Genomic DNA, 20,680 nt, shown 5'->3' on the forward strand with positions numbered 1-20,680 from the left:
ATTTAACGTGCCGTCAACGAGGAGGCCATTAGAGATGGATCCAAAACTCCTTTTTGGAAACAACTAGCCCGGCATTCGCCACATCCGATTTGAGGAAACCACAGCGCACCTAAATCTGGAAGGCACATCCTCCAGAATACGATGCGCAACCTCATTCGGTTCGAAATACATAACCTGGTGCCCACCGAAAAATGCAGGTGCAGGTACACATTTCTAACTTTTTGAGTTCTTCACCCGCACACTTCAAGTTTTTAGCCCAACGGAAGTAAAATGTTTCACTTCATACGTGCAGAACAATAGGGCTACCTCAGCTTGCCTCTCGAGTTCCCTATTGCTGAGTCGACAAATACGTTCCATTTCAAACAGTTCTAAGAAAGAGATGACAGAACGACATAGGAACAGTAATCTACGAGGTCACAAAAAAAAAAAAGCTATCACCTTGGTTTCACCATGACAAACTTGGTCAGCTGAACTTCCTGCGTGCTTTCTAAGGAGACCTGTCGTTGCGGTACCTTGTACGAGAGCCCGTGATTGAATATTAATTTCCTATTTGACGCTAGCCTGTTCCCCGGTCATGTCCACCCTAAAGTAGCCCTCCCTCCTCTCTGTCTCTGTTTCTCTCTCCCCCATCATATACCCTCCGCATCTCTTTCCCTCCCTTCCTCTTGTTCTGATCATCATGCCGGCGAAAGCCTGTGCTCTGCCCTCCCTCACCACCTCTCCCTGTCTCCGTTGACTAAAAGTAGTTACGTTCTGTCTCAAATTGATGCCTTGCATCCAATTAATATCTTAAATGGACGATCATTTTGCGTCGTTTCGCTTCTAAAGGTTTTCTTTTTTTCACGAAGGAGAGAAAAAAAACGAGAAGGAGCGAAGACAAGAGGAATTGTTAAGGTTCTAGTGAACTCTAATCTATATTGGGAGGTACTTTCTTTTTCATTTTTGCTCCGCTTGGTTCGTTTGTGTTTAATTGCAGGTTCGGTCAGAAAACGTCCTCCGCTCCCCGGGGTATCACGTACCCCGACTTAATTCCTGCAACCTCGGCTCGGACACTTGACTATATTTGCTTCTTAGTCGCACTATGTTATTACGGCCAATACTACTTCAAATCCCGTACCCATTTAATTAGTTTCTCAACTCAGCATTCTCCATCTCATCTTAGACGTAACATTTCTTGTTAACAAACCATGTGAAAAAGTTTCTCCACCCTCAGTGCCCGCGTACAACTAATTTCGATATCGGTTAATCGTAATAAGCACGAGACGATCTTGTACTGTAATACGCACTCATTCATAATTTCACTTTTGGTCTTCGTCATTTTGTAATTGACTTCATTTCGAGAATGATAGAAATTGTGGAGTGCACCTCGTATAAATGACGAAGAAGATGACGAAATTACTTCGGAAATAGGGGTATCGAGATCAGATATGGAGGAGTGCTGTGCTACCACCCGTTTTCTGGACGATAATGATAAATAACAAGTCCAAGGCGAAGGCGCGTCCGTCGTTTCCTACGTAGTACACGCGGCCATTTCATCGACGAACCTAAAACTCGCTCTACCGAGCACACAGACGTTGTTGACAACAAATGAAAGAAACGGTACAGAGCAGAGCAGACGATAAAATTAACCATCTAACATCATCGAAACGAAAATTATCTTTAAACGCTGTTTTATTGCAGAAAGAGCAGCTAAGGTAGGTAGATGGCTGCTCATTGCAAACGTCATGACAGACTGATTTTTGTCACTAGTTCCTGTATTTTCCTGCAATTTCCTTTCTTGTGGAAACACGTTATTCTTGTTCGATCGGTAAGTCTAAGGGGGGGGGGGGGGGGGGGAGGAATGAGGAGGGGAGCAGAATTTTCGAAGTTTTGGTGCTATTGGCCACAAATGTTAGGGCGACTCACATAGCTAATACTATGGCACAAGACCCTCTTTTCTCCATTATTTTCCTTCATAGCTAACAGATTTAAGAAGTATGGAAAATATGACAATTGAATAAGCATTGTGTCAATTTAGTAGGGGAGCCCTTATCTTAAGTTCAATTCTTCTATAGAGCACAATCAATCCGTGGTGCCGGCCAGTGTGGCCGAGCGGTTCTAGGTGCTTCAGTTTGGAACCGCGCGACCGCTACGGTCGCAGGTTCGAATCCTGCCTCGAGCATGGATGTGTGTGATGTAGTTAGGTTTAACTAGTTCTAAGTCTAGGGGACTGATGACCTCAGCTGTTAAGTCCCATAGTGCTCAGAGCCATTTGAACCATTCCGTGGTCCTGGGCTGTTTTTTTTTTTTTCCACCTCAGGTATATTATCTCTATTTCTAAGTTATCTCTCTCTGGCCATTACTTACTTGGTCGCCAATTTAGCCCTTTTGCTTTCGTACCTCCGTTTTTCTGTCGTAGACGAGCTCGTTATTATTTTCGTTCCTGCCCAAGGAAGAGTACAACGACTCAAACGTCACTAATAAGTACTTCAGTGTCCCAATGCTTCCTTCGGATTCCTCCCATTCAAGTTACAAATATAACGTTTTCTTCTGTCTTTAATTCCACAGCACGTCAACTATGAACTTAGCAGGTTTTCTCACTTTACTATAGAAATTTCACGATTTTTAGGCGTTCATACGAGCAGCTACAATTTCATATTTGCATCCTTTGATGCGAAACCATCTTGATTTTTGATATGTGAGGCTGATTTTAACCATTTCCCTTCGAAGCTGATGTTATGACTTGTTCTTTCTATGTTATTGGGGGCTCCTCTGTTTCAATTTATCATATTTAGATCAGATTTTTGACTATGCTGATTCGCCATCTCCTTCAATTTTTTGCGTTTCTTTCCATGGGCTAACAAGTTCTACACAATAGTAAGACATCAGGCTCAGATTCAGTTTATTTTCCTTTACAGGTTTCACTATCAGGGAAATCACGACGATAGGTAGAAGAAATTACAAGAAGACTACTGCACAGCGAAGATTCATTGTTCATAGACGAAGTCATTTTGCAGAAACAGAATTAAAAGCATGGTTTTTCTACCAAATAACGTCATACGTGACAGACAGAACAGGGTAATGCATTTGAGAGCTTTGTGTAGTCGGAAGAGAACATTTTCTGTAATCAAATACTATAGGTCTACTTTCATTTGTGCGTCAGAATAAAAATGTACGAAGTTTATCAGCGCAACATCAATGCACGTATGGGACGTTTCACGACTAAACCTTAAGCACGGTATTTAGGCTTCTGGCGTACGAACGGAGGTTTACTTGGTCATATTCGGATCCTCACACAGGTAATTGGCTTTCCGCAAGTGACAGGTAGCATATCGCTTTCTTTGCGAGTTGTTGTGACTGAGTTATAAAGCAATGAGAAGTGGTGACTGGAATACGTGTCAGTATGTTGACAAAATATAAGAGACGTATGTACGTATATTTCAACATGCAAACTGGCGAGTCTTTTTTTCGCAAACACTCTGGTTCACAGATGTTAGCGGGGGATAGAGGCGATATCTGTCAAAAGACAGGCCTAACGTTTGCGTCTATTAGCTACAAAAGTCGCGCGTTAATAAGTAGTTTAACGACTAATAGATCCGTTTACTTTGGTTCTGCAGCCAATGGTCAGTACGCGCACAAGAGCGTAATTGTAAAGTCAATATCGCGTTTACTGCGCACTGACGTTAACACCCGACTTGGGATTGCGAACAGTAGCAGCTGTTCGAGAGAGTGAACGAGGGCAGAAGCCGCCGTCATCGCTAAATGCTCAGCGGAAATGGGCAGCCAGGGAAACTACATGCTTAAAGTGCAGGTGCCTGCTGGCGAAGTAATCAAAGAAGCGACTGCGTTAAGCGTGCATTTGTGCGCCTCTGTGCTCTGTGTGCTAAGCGGACACACAAACACACACACAAACACACACACACACACACACACACACACGAAGCGACGGCTCGTCGAGAATGTGACGCAGCCCTCCCTTTACAGACACGGGTAAACCTGGTACACGACATTCACATTTAGGATTCTCGTCCTCTGCTCAAACTCGAAAAGACTTTCATTACACCCAGGACCGTGTTTGTACTTGGGGAAATTCCCAAACCCGTCCCACGCGCATCGCCTGTGCACGAAGCGAGTCGCTGCCGGCAGGGGGAGGGGCGAGGGGGAGACGAAGGCAGGCGAGAGAGAATGTGGGCTCGTGAATGAACAATAAAGAGACGGAAGGGGGCAGCAGGAAAGGGACCGCCACCCGCCATGACGGCCGGCCCTCTGGTGGGAGGTCGTGCTCCGGGGGTAACCCGAGCCGTCGGTCAATATTTCGAAAAATAATACTGAAAAAATAAAACAGCCTTTGAGGGCGCAGCGACTCGCCGACAATAGCTGGTTTAATATTTGGAGGGCGGACCGGCCTGCAAACACAGTGGTCGCGAGGGGCGCCCGGGGCCCTCGCCTGTGTAGAGGTGCCGCCTCGGAGACTCGGACAACAGCCGCTGTGTTCCCAGTCACAGGAATGTACCGCGCGGAACATCCGATGACAGATCACTCCGACTCTTTCTTGGCTCACCTGGTCGGTCGCTGGCGACTCCGAAGCTCGTGTTAAGCGATACACAGCTGATTTTGTGTGAACGGTTGTCTGCACTACTGGCCATTAAAATTTGCTACACCAAGAATAAATGCAGATGATCAACTGGTATTCATTGGACAAATATATTATACTAGAACTGACATGTGATTACATTTTCACGCAATGTAGGTGCACAGATCCTGAGAAATCAGTACACAGGACAACCACCTCTGGCCGTAATAACGGCCTTGATACGCTTGGGCATTGAGTCAAACAGAGCTTGGATGGCGTGTACAGGTACAGCTGCCCATGCAGCTTCAATACGATACCACAGTTCATCAAGAATAGTGACTGGCGTATTGTGACGAGCCAGTTGCTCGGCCACCATTGACCAGACGTTTTCAATTGGTGAGAGATCTGGAGAATTTGCTGCCCAGTGCGCAGTCGAACATTTTCTGTATCCAGAAAGGCCCATACAGGACCTGCAACATGAGGTCGTGCATTATCCTGCTGAAATGTAGGGATCGAATGAATGGTAGAGCCACGGGTCGTAACACATCTGAAATGTAACGTCCACTGTTCAAAGTGCTGTCAATGCGAACAAGAGGTGACCGAGACGTGTAACCAATGGCACCCCGTACCATCACGCCGGGTGATACGCCAGTATGTGATGACGAATACACGCTTCCAATGTGCGTTCACCGCGATGTCGCCAAACACGGATGCGACCATCATGATGCTGTAAACAGAACATGGATTCATCCGATAAAATGACGTTTTGCCATTCGTGTACCCAGGTTCGTCGTTGAGTACACCATCGCAAGCACTCCTGTCTGTGATGCAGCGTCAAGGGTAACCGCAGCCACGGTCTCCGAGCTGATAGTCCATGCTGCTGCAAACGTCGTCTAACTGTTCGTGCAGATGGTTGTTGTCTTGCGAACGTCCCCATCTGTTGACTCAGGGATCGAGACGTGGCTGCACGATCCGTTACATCCGTGCGGATAAGATGCCTCTCATCTCGACTGCTAGTGATACGAGGCCGTTGGGATCCAGCACGGCGTTCCGTATTACCCTCCTGAAACCACCGATTCCATATTCTGCCAACAGTCATTGGATCTCGACCAACGCGAGCAGCAATGTCGCGGTACGATAAACCGAAATCGCGATAGGCTACAATCCGACCTTCATCAAAGTCGGAAACGTGATGGTACGCAATTCTCCCCCTTACACGAGGCATCACAACAACGTTTCACCAGGCAACGCCGGTCAATTGCTGTTTGTGTATGAGAAATCGGTTGGAAACTTTCCTCATGTCAGCACTTTGTAGGTGTCGCCACCGGCGCCAACCTTGTGTGAATGCTCTGAAAAGCTAATCATTTGCATATCACAGCATCTTCTTCCTGTCGGTTAAATTTCGCGTCTGTAGCACGGCATCTTCGTGGTGTAGCAATTTTAATGGTTCAAAAATGGCCCTGAGCAGTATGCGACTTAACTTCTGAGGTCATCAGTCGCCTAGAACTTAGAACTACTTAAACCTAACTAACCTAAGGACATCACACACATCCATGCCCGAGGCAGGATTCGAACCTGCGACTGTAGCGGGCGCTAGGTTCCAGACGGTAGCGCCTAGAACCGCTCGGCCACCCCGGCCGGCGTAGCAATTTTAATGGACAGTTGTGTAGAATAGCATGTAAACTGGCCAGTGGACACGCGCTGTATCGGAAGAGCCTGCGCGCCTCGCGGCTATTTAACACAAGTAAATGCTGCCCAGTAGTCGATCGTTCACTCATTTGTTCTTCCTGTGTGACATCTCTAACAGATTTCTGTTCTACGGATAACGTTCTTGTGTGACAAAGTAAATAAGGTATTACATTTCCAATGGAACAAAGGAGAATTTCTTCCTCTAAATACTGGAGTGACACATCCGCCTGGTGAACTGCTTTCAGTCGGCCAGACATTTACATACTGTCAACATACTTCATTGGACGACGGTGGGAAACAGTATCAGCCGTGACCTGCTCAAAGGATCCCTACTGGTATACGTATTAAGTGACTCGGGGAATCCCCGGAAAAACCTACATCTGGATAGCCAGACGGGGATTTGAACACCGCTCCTCCGGATTGCTAGTCCGAGATCTTAACTGTTCAACCGCTTCGCTGAGCTCACAATAAACTCATGTCTTTTCCTTTGAAACAACAGTTGTTCAGTCTTCATCTCTCACCCCCACTACCAGCAGTTTGCTTCAAAACATATTATCAGCCTTACTCCTTCCTCACTTCTTTCCGTCCCTCCCCTTTCTGCTTTTATTTTCTCTTTCTCTTCTTTCTTTCCTTCTCGTTGTGAGTTCCAATTTTATACGACATTTATTATAACGAATCGATGAAAATATTGATAAAAGGGCCGTTAATAATCTGCAATAGCATGAATAACTGCAGTGCAAAATATAATGCAAGTGGTTGATGTAACAGATCATCCGAAACCGTCCAGGATAAATAACGCAGTAAATAACAGAAAATTTTCGCGGTAGTTATACAGGGTGTCCCAGGACATGGATGCGACAGGGACGATCACTCTAAGCAAAAAAGTCTAGTAATTATGGGCTCTAAGGCGCACACCTTAAGAGCTATGACCACTTGTTCAGCAGAAGAGGTGTTTCAGAGTAGCGAATCCGAACATGTTCTCGCAGCTCTAGGATATGGATTTTAGAGCATATGTTTACTGAACATTTTTTCTTGTTTTGGTCCATACTGCCTCCTCCCAGAATGTGGAAAGCGAAGAGGTTTCAGTAGAAGACGTTTATTCGCGATATCGTAGATAAAGAGGTGCTCATAGCTCTTAACATATGCATTTTAGAGCCCATGTTTATTGTACTTTTTTTGCTTCGAATGATATTCCTGTCATATCCCGGAATATTAACCATTGATCCTGGGACATCCTGTATACTAATATTGCCATATGTGTTGACAACGGATTAAATCATAAACCAAGGAAGAGGATTCCTCTGATCACTGTACTCCTTTCGTATATATTACTGACGGGTCTATAAAGGACTGGCACAGCTACAAAAATCGTTTTCGAATTAGTTTTAAATGCAATTATATTTGCAAATAATCAGGTCTTACTTCCGGACAACGAGGGCACATAGAACTGGAAATTGAAATATAAATAAATTCCAACTAATGCGTAACATTCAAAGAGAACGCTTACCAACAAGACAAAAAAGGACACACAAATGAAATTTCATGAAGTGACCGCACTGCCTATGCTGCTGTACTATTGTGAGAACTGGTCTCTCAAAAGCAACGAGAAGAGGGTTACTGAAATACAAAAAATTAAATTTTTGAGAGAAACGGCTGGATATACTTTTAGAGATGAAATAAAAAACCATCAGACAGGAATTAAAGATTTTCAACATAAATCAGAAGATAGATGGACAAAAAAGCAATTAGTGGGAGCATATCTTACTAACAGAAGATAAAAGTTTTCCTTGCATGTCCGCATGAACAGACATTAATGACTATTGACAGCCGTCCGAAATTAATTCAGAATAAATTAGCTGAATGAGAACACCCTGGCATCAGCTGTGTTAGATATAAAAGTACTGCCTATTAGCGACAAATGAACGAGATAAAACGCCTCTGCAAAACGCTTTAGTTTGCAAACCGGGTGCTCTCTGAGACCTTGGACTTCCGATGAAGAGACGAGAAGATAAATTGAGAATTTCTATTTCACGGAACAGACTGCACGATCCACCACAAAGATAACGCCTCAAACAACTTCAGTCTGTAAGAGGTTTCCTGCCTATCATTACTCTGCGTGGATACGAGAAATGAGTTGCACATCAGCTCTGCATTCACAAGTGCCTTATCCGTATCCGGTCTGTTTCTGGGAAATCTGCCGAAGGGATTGCTCCTGGGCTAGATTTTCTTCTGCTGAAAAACGTAGAGGCATATCACGATCTTATTTTACTGCAACATAGCTTGTCATATTCTTGATACGCTCCGTACGTTATATCTCTGTCATAAATTAAGGAAACGGATTTTGTGAGTTTTCTGTGGGGGATTTTTGCAACTTTTGGAAGTTAAACAAAAATTGATTGAAGTTGGTGTATACTTCATTTATGAAATGTATGCTAATTCAGCATAACGTTAAACCATGTTAACCTGCTACCCTCCTCAATATAATAAGCGTCGCATTACGTGCTTGTAAATTTATTTGAGAGGAACATTGGTAGAATATTATTTGTGCCATATGTGTTAGACAAACAGGAGTCGGGCAATGCAGCTAAGATTCCAAAGAATCGGATATTCTACAAGAGCTTTCAGGTAACTTTGGGATAGGTTTCGGTAATTGCTTACGTCACCTCTGGCAGTGTCAACGAAAGAGGTCTTTGTCAGATCTACTGGACCAACGGAAACAGGACGCACGCGCACTGAAGCCAAGATACTAGCAATCCTTTCCAAATGAGTAATCATAGTGACTTAAAACAATAATAACAATAATAATTTTCCATCCCCGTAATGCAAAAAGACGAAAATGTTAATGAGGACACGATCTACTAACTTACGGATATCCTCCGCAGATATGCTGGCGCACACCCTCATCGGTTTGGGCACAGGGTCGCCACTCCCCCCCCCCCCCGTCTACCTGCGGCCAGTTTCTCATGGCCGGCTGTTGTCGGCGGGAGGCGGGCCTTCGACGGCCCGCTGTTTGCTTTTCATTTAGACTTGACTTGAAGTCGGTCAATACTGCCCGCTGCCCGCCGGCCGCTTCAACATGGCGACACGGAGGCGGGGCGCGACCCTCGACAGTTACTGCTGCCGCCCCAAATCCGCATACAGGTGCATGTGGGTGGCTACGTACACCACACCCCGTTACAAATCTGCATATACACTACGCAAGCCACTGAACAGTGCGTGGCGGAAGGTACTTCGTACCCGCATTGACGATTTCCTGTGCTATTCAGTGTGCTTACTGAGGGAGGTGAAGTGATTGTGAATGTGCTTCCGCGTGCCCCCTAAACTCTCTCATTGTATTCTCACGTTCCCTTGGATTTACAAAGTCTTCCTCGAATACTGGTCCTCTAGATTTACCCACTAGTAGTTCCCCGAGCTTCTCTATTACACATCCGTATGGGCTAACGCTATGCGTACCTGTTATGAAAATAACAGGGCGTCTCTGAAGTCTTCCGACGGCTGCTGCCTTTCCTACTTGGTGAGCACTCCACACGCTGGAACAGTACTCTAGAAATGATTCCACTAGCGTCCTATGTGCAATTTATTTTAGTTGGTTCAAATGGCTCTGAGCACTATGGGACTCAACTGCTGAGGTCATTAGTCCCCTAGAACTTAGAACTACTTAAACCTAACTAACCTAAGGACATCACACACACCCATGCCCGAGGCAGGATTCGAACCTGCGACCGTAGCAGCAGCGCGGCTCCGGACTGGAGCGCCTAGAACCGCACGGCCACCGCGACCGGCAGGGGATGATGACCTCAGATCTAAGTCCCATAGTGCTCAGAACCACTTGACCCATTTGAGCCGTCAACGTGCCATCTGCAAGGTCAAAAAAATGGTTCAAATGGCTCTGAGCACTATGGGACTCAACTGCTGTGGTCATAAGTCCCCTAGAACTTAGAACTACTTAAACCTAACTAACCTAAGGACATCACACACATCCATGCCCGAGGCAGGATTCGAACCTGCGACCGTAGCGGTCGTGCGGTTCCAGACTGTAGCGCCTTTAACCGCTCGGCCACTCCGGCCGGCTTCTGGAAGGTCGAACCGTGGGCAATTTTCACAGATGAGACCCGATTTGGGCTGGAGAGCGATTCTCGACGTATTGACACCTGGAGGGCATATGGATCTCGGGACCCAAACCTTCTAAAAGGACACCGGTATCGAGGAGGATCCCTAATGATGTGGGCAAGAATTATGTTGACCACTCGAACACCTCTTCATGAAATTGTACCGGCGAATCAGCAAGATTTAACTGCTGTCAGGTGCCTTGAGATCTTGGGATCTCAAGAGCGGTTGTTGGGAGGTGCCGTGGGCCCAGACTTCGTCCTGATGGACGATAATGCTCGACCTCATAGAGCACGGGTGGTTGACGTTTTTTTGGAAACGGAAGATATTGCATGCGTGGCGTGGCCCGCTCGCTTTCCCGATTTCAGTACCACAGAGCATGTCTGGGATGCGCTAGAGAGACGGGTTGCATCACGTCAGCATCTACCAACAACTCTCCAATACTTGTGAGCAGCTCCGCAGGAAGAATGGGCATTACTGCGTCAACATGAGATTGACGACATCATTCACAGCATTTCCCGTCGTTGTCAGGCCTGTGTTGATGTCAGAGGTCGTCACACCTCATACTGAGCACATTAACCAGTTGGAATTTGTCTGCCAATCCGTTCAGTTGGAAAAAAACGACGGACATGTTTGTCTACCGTTATGCATGTTGCAGTTGATCACGTTCTGTATTCTTTACATAGTTTCTACTGTACTGTCACCTGTTTATACCGTTTTCTGGCAAAATAAACAAGTGCAAAATTTCTGTTTGTTGCTTTAATTTGGGACGCCGGTGTATGTTCGTCAACAAAAATTTTGATGTTTTGCCCAATAACATAAAATGTCTGACAGAAAACAAAGCAAGTGTTGAATGTAGCCTAAAGTGTTTTTTTTTTTTTTTTTCCTGGACAACTCCTCCACCAAGACGAACTTTAATTTAAAAACTCGCTACTTGTAATGTAGTTGCATGATTAGGACTGAAAAATAATACGTTCATTGATGTTAACACTAATCGTGTTTATATATACCGTGGACTTGCTCATCCTACACAATTTCTCTAAAGAAATCGTTCAAATTGTCTATGGAAGCTGAACTGAGTAACCTGTGAAGCAGTACGCGTCAACTAAAGTGAACGAACGAGAAGATTCGTTTCGCTGTATGTCGGTACTGCAACGCTTCCTCTGCGACGCTCGGGCGGAAGCACGTACCCCCGCGCCGGGGTCTCGCAAACAGCGGTGCGAGAAGCGTAGAGTGTGGTGTGTGCGGTGTGTGGCGTGTAGTGTGTGTGGCGTGTAGCGGCGGCGGCCTCGACCCCGGGGTCGCGGCTGGCCGCCGCCGGCCGGCAGAGGGGCCGCCCCCCGCCCATTACCGGCTGCACACCCGTGATTGAAGCCCCGCTGCCACTCAATTTCCAATTCCTTTACGGTCGCTCCGCCCGTCCTACGACGTACTGCTAATAAATTACTTTGTTACTTTCGCGTGAGCGGTTCATTTAAAACGATGAAACAACAGCGTCGCTTTTTGTTATTGTCATTATTGTGTTACCATTGTGTCGAGTACTTTGCCCCGAGTTTTGCTCGTCGTGTTTCCGGCAGCGGCGAGCCGTGAGCGCGCAGGCGCTGCGGTGATTTCCTTCTGTGGGGCGAAAGGCGTACCCGCGCACCTGGGGGGAGCGCTACACGAGCGTGCACGCCGCTGACGAAGTAACCGCCGAAGGTGTGGGGTCTACAGCTGGTCCCAATCAATGCGCAAACGACAAAAATATTGTTTCTCCGCACACTGTTTTTAGAATTCTCCTAAAAACCGGAGATTCTGCTCGCGCTAGAAAATTGAGAAGTACTCTACTGTACTCCATACGAAGATTGATCCAGTAATCGCGCAAAATAAAAAGGACCGTAATTGAAATATTCTGTGACACTATCTCGCAGGCTGTGTCACCCATTCCGAACATTTACACGGAACAAACTGAACCGGGCACCTTCTGGTGCTGCAGGCTAGTGTTGGGCCAGTCGGGTACCGAAACGGGTTCTCGAAATGCTCAAGAACTGTCGTCGAGTATCCCAGTATCACATCCGAGAAAAAGATCTCCCGTTTCACTCTCCGAATGTCAGATCACAAGGAGAACGTTATTACATTATTACATTTTAGGTCAGTTTAGGTGCTTTTTTTCATCTTCCATGGGTCATATTTGTGAGAACTCGCCACATGAAACATGTCAGTAGGTTTATAAATAAGATACTTTCTGTCTGTAAGAACGTGGCTAGTCATTCACATAATGTGACTTTTTATATTTAATCTACAACAAAGCTGATAAATGTAAGCGAACTGATTACATACTATCAACTCAGACATTCCTTTATGGAAATAGAAGGAGTTATCAAGTGCAAATGATTCTTATTTTATTTCGTTATCTGCCTTTATCTTTAATTCACAAAACACATCGTGGAATGCTTTTATGGTTCTCTGCTTTGGTCGTTTGTATGCAACTGCAAGGTTAAGTTGTGGATGGCAGAGGTTATTTTTGCTCCTAGTTGTACTTATGAATGATAGTATTATTTTCAAACTGTGCCTGATTATTCAGAACGAAACTGAGAAGTGTATTGCGTGGCAGATGGTGGTATGCCGAGTTTTTTAAACAGTTCCTTACTCAAAGTTCGAAGATGGACTTCAGATATCCTTACAGTACGTTTATGTGGAATTGATAATTTGTAGCTTTGTGTGGAAAGAGGTCAGACAATTGTTGTTCACAGAAAACTTCTCGTTTCTCGGATCTGTATTCTTTGCCGTTACTTTACAGGTGGCTCTCACTACAGCAGTACAGCTTTGTTATACAGAAAATGTCGTACTGAAACAGGCATTCACAGAAAAAAGTAGAGGATCATGCGTACTTAATATTAGCATCAACAGTACGCCACAGATTTTCACTAAGAATACGTAACAACTAAATTTAGAAACGGATCTAGATTTAATTAATTTACATAAAAGTAGAGAAGGTAAACATTTTTAAAAAAGCCAACAAATTGCGGAGACGGATTCTCACTGGAAATGAATATTTGATTGCAAATGTATCGCTGCCACGGTAGATGGCGCTGACGAATAGCAGTTTCTCTGAGCATGTGGCGTGCGTCTCTTGTGTGTTGCAGGCAGCGTACTGTAAGCAGGAGAATGGTCCGATATTCATACCGGGAACAAGTGGAGGTGGTGTCTGTGTACGGCGAAGCACATGGAAACGGTCGAAAGGCAGCCCGACTGTACCAAAACAAGTGCCATCACAGGCACCAACTACATCACACAACATTTCGAGTCCTTTTTGGGCGTTTGTGTGATCGTGGGTCCTTTCGGACGGACTAACTTGCAGAGAGGCGGCGACTGTGCGTACACCAGATTTGGAGGAGCAGGTTCTACGGGATACTGAGACGAACCCTAGAACATGTTCCAGGCAAGAGGCCCGACAACGTGGTGTAAGCCAAAGTACGATTATGTGTATCGCGCATGACAGCCACAACCATTTCTATCACCTGAAATCCCACGAGTGCCACTTCGAACTTCGGTTGTGACGTGGATGCGGCGAAGCTGTGTACTGTGGTGCGGGACGATTTGTTATCGTTGCAAGCGCAACGTCCATTTCCTGCCACATGTTGGTAGGAAATTTTTTCCTTCTTTTCCAGTTAGGAATCCGTCCCTGCATTTTGTAAACCGGTGTTTTGTTTAGAGGCAAGGCAGATAGCAGGTACAGTAGATACGCGGCCGGCTGCCCCTGGCATCTCGGCAGCCGGCGGCTCTCGCTCAGCGGCACTTACCGGTGACGGGGTTGACGTGGAAGCTGGAGTTGGCGGGGATGAGGTAGTAGCGCACGGCGGCGTTGGCGCCCAGGTCGGCGTCGTCGGCGCTCAGCTGGCCGACGTGCGCGCCGCGCGGCAGGTTCTCCTCCACCGAGAAGTCGTACGCGTCCTGCGAGAAGCGCGGCTCGTTGTCGTTGGCGTCCAGCACCGTCACCAGCACGCGCGTCGTCGCCGAGCTGGCCGGCGAGCCGTTGTCCGTGGCCGCCACCTGCGCACGCCACTCAGCTCCAGCCACTCAGCGACTGCACCAGCCCAGCGTGGCGCCTGGCCACCGGCGCTTTCCCCACACCCACACAACTACATACCTCCACGATACTACGGACCAGACCTAAGAGAGCCTCCCCTATACCTCTGTGCAGGGGCTCCTCTCAGCTCCCTCCGTATCCGAATTCTTGTATCGAGATCCTTTTTCTCAAACTTCCCCAAGTCCATTATTCAGCACGCAATTCCTCGCGTGGTTCCGTATCATCACCCACATCCACCAAACCTGCAGTCACACCACACGTACCCTCCAAAATCACACAATCCCACACATACTTCCACCCTTACTACTCGCATCCGTGTTGCTGCCCGTCTTTGTTGCAATCGCCAGGTATCACACTTGATTGTAATGCATGCCATACTAAGAAACATAAGTACACGGTATCAAAATTATCCTTTATTTCCTACATCTCAGATGCACAATGTTTATGGCGATCACTTACGCTGTAACAAGATCATTATCAGGTCTCAAATAAAATTACGAGGGTCACTCCAAAAGAAATGCACACTATTTTTGTAAAAATACAGTTTTCATTCTGCAGTTTTACAGTGTGTAGATACATCCTTCCCGCTTGTTTTCACATTTAGTTCAACCTGTTCCCGGGAGTGGCGCCGTCACAGCATGTCTTCCAGATGGCTGCTACACTTGACGTTCGTCAGAAAAAATGGCTCTGAGCGCTATGGGACTCAACTTCTGAGGTCATTAGTCCCCTAGAACTTAGAACTAGTTAAACCTAACTAACCTAAGGACATCACACACATCCATGCCCGAGGCAAGATTCGAACCTGCGACCGTAGCGGTCACGCGACGTTCGTCAGAAGCAACGTGCTGTCATAGAATTCCTGTGCTGTGAAAACGAGACAGTGGAAAACATCCACAAGAGGTTGAAAAAGGTGTATGGAGATGCTGCTGTCGATCGCAGTACAGTTAGTCGGTGGGCAAGCAGGTTACGTGATGAAAGCGGGCACGGCAATACTGAGGATTGCCCTTGCAGTGGCAGGCATCGTACTGCACACAATCCAGACAATGTGCAGAGAGTTAACGAACTGGTGACTGCTGACAGACGCATCACAGTGAACGAATTGTCACACTACCTTTGGGATAGGGGAAGGAAGTGTTTGCAGAATACTGAAAGTGTTGGCGTTAAAAAAGGTTTGTGCCAGGTGGGTTCCCAAGATGTTGACACTGGCTCACAAAGAAACAAGAAAAACGGTATGCAGCGAACTTTTGGAACAGTACGAGAATGGTGGAGATGAATTTCTTGGGATAATTGTGACAGGTGATGAAACATGGCTCCATCATTTTTCAACAGAGACGAAGAGGCAATCAATGGAGTGGCATCATCCAAATTCACCCAAGAAAAAAAATTCAAAACCACACCTTCCACTGGAAAAGTTATGGCTACGGTGTTTCTCGATTCCGAACGACTGTTGCTTGTGGACATCATGCCAAGTGGAACCACCATAAATTCTGATGCATATGTGATGACACTGAAGAAACTTCAAGCTCGACCACATCGACAAAAGCAGGATGTTTTGCTGTTGCACGACAATGCACGGCCACGTGTCAGTCAGAAAACCATGGAAGCGATCACAAAAATCGGATGGACAACACTGAAACACCCCACTTACAGTCCACACCTGGCTCCATGTGACTATCATCTCTTTGGGAAACTGAAAGACTCTCTTGGTGGAACAAGGTTTGAAGATGATGACTCCCTTGTGGACGCTGTCAAACAGAGGCTCCAACAGGTTGGTCCAGAATTTTACCGTGTGGATATACAGGCGCTGGTTCCAAGATGGAGTAAGGTAGTTGAGAGGGATGGAAATTATGTGGAGAAATGAAAATATTGTTCCTAAAGGATGTATCTACACACTGTAAAAGTTTCAAACATGTAGAATAAAAGATGGATTTAAAAAAAAACAGTGTGCATCTTTTTTGGAGTGATCCTCGTACACGGAATACTATCGTGTGATTAAAATTACCTGATAGTTGACGTCTGTCACTTGCCGCTACAGTGTTGCCACATCTTTGCCGCCGGCTACCGCTCGGTTAGAGGTGGCACAGGAACACGACGAGTCAATTCACAAATGCTGTTAATGTGTAATGCGGAGCCATGCTGCGAGCGGGCACTGCGAGGTATGACGATAGTGCGCGATGCTCTGCCGGCAGCCGATTTTAAGTGACCAACGACTGAACTGCGGCAGACAACTAATTCTGTAGCCCTTAATTTAAGCTCGTGTCCTAACCTAATCACAACCTCGTGATGTGCAATGTATTCGAGAAAACGGTGGCACAACTAAAATCACGACCGCTTTGTTCACAGAGGTTAAAGCTGACCTCTAGGAGGAAACTCAAGGGAGAAAAGTTTCATATACACCCTCACACTGGCTGCACGAACTGCCGCTTTATTGACAAACTGGCAGATTCGAATTGAAAAAAGAATGATACGAAGAAAAATAAGGTCAATACAAAAGTCAGTACGATAATGAAAATGGCGCGACAAAGTATTAGAAATCAAAAAATGCATTCAAATGAATTAGCTGGATAAAACTAATAGTGAAAGTCTTTTTATTAGGTTTAGAAATAAAGAATAATCGCTGTTCTTCATAAGGTTCGAACCTACAACATTTTACACAGCAAGTTAATGCGCTACCGACTACACTACGAGAGTAAGATGTTCAAGCGTCACATTTGTGACTCATAGTCCAGTAACAACGACGAACTGCAGCCTTCAAAAATTTGGCTTCACCTAATGTCGTGCGAAACTTTTCTAATTTAAGCAGATTTCTCTGATTATAATAACTGTATACGGGATGATGAATCACGTCTTATGCGTGAGGATCTAGTAGCCTGAAACGCTTCTATATTATTAGCATCGTTGTGTGTGCTGTTTTGTGGTTATCATGTGTGATGAAATACGTAACTAAGGGTCAGATGCAGGATTCGGGATCCAAACACAACAAGAAAGAAAGCCGAATAACTTGAACTCACCAACTGTTGTGGCGGTTTGGCAACGGCGAGCGGTTCGGATGTGACTTTGAGCGCTCTGAAGCTCCAGTTCCTGAAGCGACAACTATCAAGTAATTTTAGACTATGCAGTATCTACTTTACGTAAGCTCACAACATGTAGCAAATACTGAGTCTTGTTGTTCCCAACGCGCTTCCAGGACTCAGGACATCCATAAATGGCGTTTTCAGTTTTATCAAGTGGCAACTGCAGTTGCGCAGAACTCTTCAAACTGATCTGCCGCTAGAAATTTAAATTTAATATTTTCGTATGTAGCTGTCTGTACAATCAGTTACATCCACACTGCTAACACAGTAAACTGCGTTATAATGTACCTTGCCGTTTTAAACACTAACTCTTGTTGAAATATTCAATTAATGCCAGGGATATAGACTTCAGAACTGCCTACACATAACTAACAGAAAGTGGATATAACAACAGGTCTTACTTTGTAAAACTGTCGTGTATGCAGTAATGGATTTTACTCTGATAGTAATATGGTTATAACTGGTGTAAAGGCAACTGTATGTGTATGTAATAATCACTTCTCTAATGTTTCCTGCGTATTCACAGCTTTAGTAAAGTACATACTTTTCTCTCTCCTTTTCTTTAATATGGAATACAAGGATGATCTTGTAAGAAAGATGGTCTCATAACGAAAAATTAGTTAAGAAATTATGTAAATGGTCACAACTATGCTATATTTTCCACTGAGAAGATTTTATATAATTGCAAAAGTTACTCGTTCGTATGACAGCGAAAGGGCAAAATTTTTATCCACGGAAAATACAAATAATTAACTTAATCCGAAACCAGTAATAACTATAGACATTGTGCAATTGAGACGGCAGAAAATGAAGCATGATTTTAATGTCACAAATCAGTTGCTAATCTTCCTCTTTTAGCTTGTTACAGGTACATAAAAACATTTATGACCAAAGTCATGGAGACAATAGATGATGCAAATGTAAGTATTTTGAAACCTGAGAGAATGCGGCAAAATTTGATGCATGCATTGATATTGGTGGTCGTCACGTTCTGCAGTGGGTATAAGTATATGTTGCCGCCATAATTTGTAATTTGTTTATGACAGTAAGAAATAAATATTCATTTGCGATCACTATATTCTCAACTCAAATTACACAGAGTGTACCTCTAATGCAATTTGTATAACTTTGAGACTAAGGTTTTCGGACACTCTATACAGTGTGTTTCAAAGTATTTGCGACAAACGTCTACGGTTGATAGATCACGTCATGGGGAACAACTGTTCTCAGAGACAGTACGTTCACTGACGCTGCCTTTTCTAACTATTTTGCCCCTAAGAGGCGACAGGGCATACGCACTCTGCGCCCTTTGTATGCAATGTGTGTTGCCTATCATCCAGTCATCTTCTCCGCGTGAGAGGCGTTACGCCGAGCAAAATCTAAGTTCTTGGTGCGCTTCTGAACTATCTTAGTCGGCTTAGAGTCACTTATTCTTGCAGTTTCGTTCTTGAAAACGATTCTAGCAGTTTACTGGTGTAGGTAGAACGCTGCACAGCTGGTTAGTAGTCCCTGCTGGTTCGCCGTCCCACGGCCGGCGAACATTTTGTCTGTAATGAAAGTTGTCCTCCGTGACGTGATCTAGCAGCCCTGGATATGTGCCACGAAGACTCTGGAACACCGTGTATAAGTGGTGTACATAAAGTCTGGGAACACTTTCAATTATCTACTGCACAAGAACTAAACACTGTACAGATGTCATCATATTGCATTTTGAAGAGAAACTCTGAAAGTTTTTTTTACAAACAATTCGATATGCGAACCATGAGTGACCCGGAAGATGTCAATACAGTAATCGAATTCTTGCCATACCCGTCCCAGCATGGCATCGTCGACTGTGGCAGTCGCTTCGCGTATTCTCTCCCGGAGCTCTGCTGCATCACGTGGTACAGGCAGTGTGCATACACCAGATCTTTAACGTGTCCCCACAGAAAAAAAAAAGTAGCATGGAGTGAGATCTGGTGATCGCGGAGGCCATGTCATGTAACAGCTGTGCCCTTCTGTAGCACGGCCAGTCCACCTATGTGGCAGCTCCGTGTTCAGGTCCCCACGCTCTTCACTGGAGCCCCGTCCTGCTGAAACATAAACGGAGAGTCAGACTGTATTTGAGGCATCAGCCATTGCTGCAACGTGTCCAAGTAGGAATATCCAGTGACACTGCTCTCGGTGAAGAAGAATGGCCCGTACAGTTTTCGACGTGACAAGGCAAAAAAAAAAATATCTACCTTTGGGGAATCAGGCTCAAATTCAGTTTGCTGTGCCAGTAGTAAATGGCCTTCCTTGTTGGTGGCTTCTTACCGTAGTTGGTTCTAAACATCCGTTGAACAGCTGTAGCACACTTGTTTTTGTCGAATTCCAACACACAGAAAGCTCACTCCGCACCTGCACTCGCCATGTTTGTGACTAGCGCTGACTATCGGCAAATTATCAAATTACGATGTGGCGGTATACATGGACAAAAAAAATTTTTAAGGTTTCTCTTCAAAATGACATGTATAGGATATCTGTACGATGTTTGGTTCTCGTGCAGTAAATAATTGAAAGTATTCCCGGACTTTATGTACACCCTGTGTACGGTAGTGGACGTGTACCGACAAACAGCTACAGCCGGCCGCCTGTTTACGCCTACTGACCGTGAGCAGGTAGCGGTCGCGCGCCTCGCGGTCGAGCGGTGCGCGCAGGTAGATCCAGCCGCTGTTGGGGAAGACGCCGAAGGGCGCGCCGTGGTCGGTGCCGTTGGTGAGCAGGCGGTACGTGAGGCGGGCGTTGTTGCCCGTGTCCAGGTCGACGGCCGTCACCTGCACCACCTGCAGACAGGAACGTGACCGTGGTAGAACAGCAGTTCTGCAAGTCGAGTCTCCGTCGCACAAGGCTAGGGAAGTTTCCGGGGACCATTCTTGTTCTCCATACGCGTCAACGATTTGCCAGATAGGGTGACAACCAGTCTGAGACTGCTTGCTAAGGTCGGCGTTGTGTGTACGAAAACATCGTACTGTAATCAATGAATTCAGGATGACGTGTTGGTGCTATGATGGACAGTTTGCTTTAAATGCGTGCAGGTTTGTGAGAGAAACATTCATGTAATGCTGTAATAATGGAATGTTGGTTGACCCAGTCAGGTCGATTAGGTATGAGAATGTTCCAGAGGAGGGCGGAGAGAGAGAATGTTTAAGACTCATTGCACAATAAGCT

The 20,680-nt window shown here is 45.5% G+C and overlaps 1 protein-coding gene across 1 annotated transcript in view; it reads right to left on the bottom strand.

Moving 5' to 3' along the window:
• Positions 1-20,680, bottom strand: part of LOC126195212 (protein dachsous) — a 317,104-nt gene that overhangs the window by 172,350 nt on the left and 124,074 nt on the right. Inside the window, exons 7-8 of the mRNA XM_049933731.1 lie at positions 20,122-20,295; positions 14,131-14,380 (exon numbers count right to left, since the gene is read on the bottom strand). Coding sequence (XP_049789688.1) covers positions 14,131-14,380; positions 20,122-20,295 — 424 coding nt within the window. The remainder of the gene's footprint in view (positions 1-14,130; positions 14,381-20,121; positions 20,296-20,680) is intronic.

This window comes from Schistocerca nitens, chromosome 7 (assembly GCF_023898315.1).
Source record: "Schistocerca nitens isolate TAMUIC-IGC-003100 chromosome 7, iqSchNite1.1, whole genome shotgun sequence".
Taxonomy (NCBI): Eukaryota; Metazoa; Arthropoda; class Insecta; order Orthoptera; family Acrididae; genus Schistocerca; species Schistocerca nitens.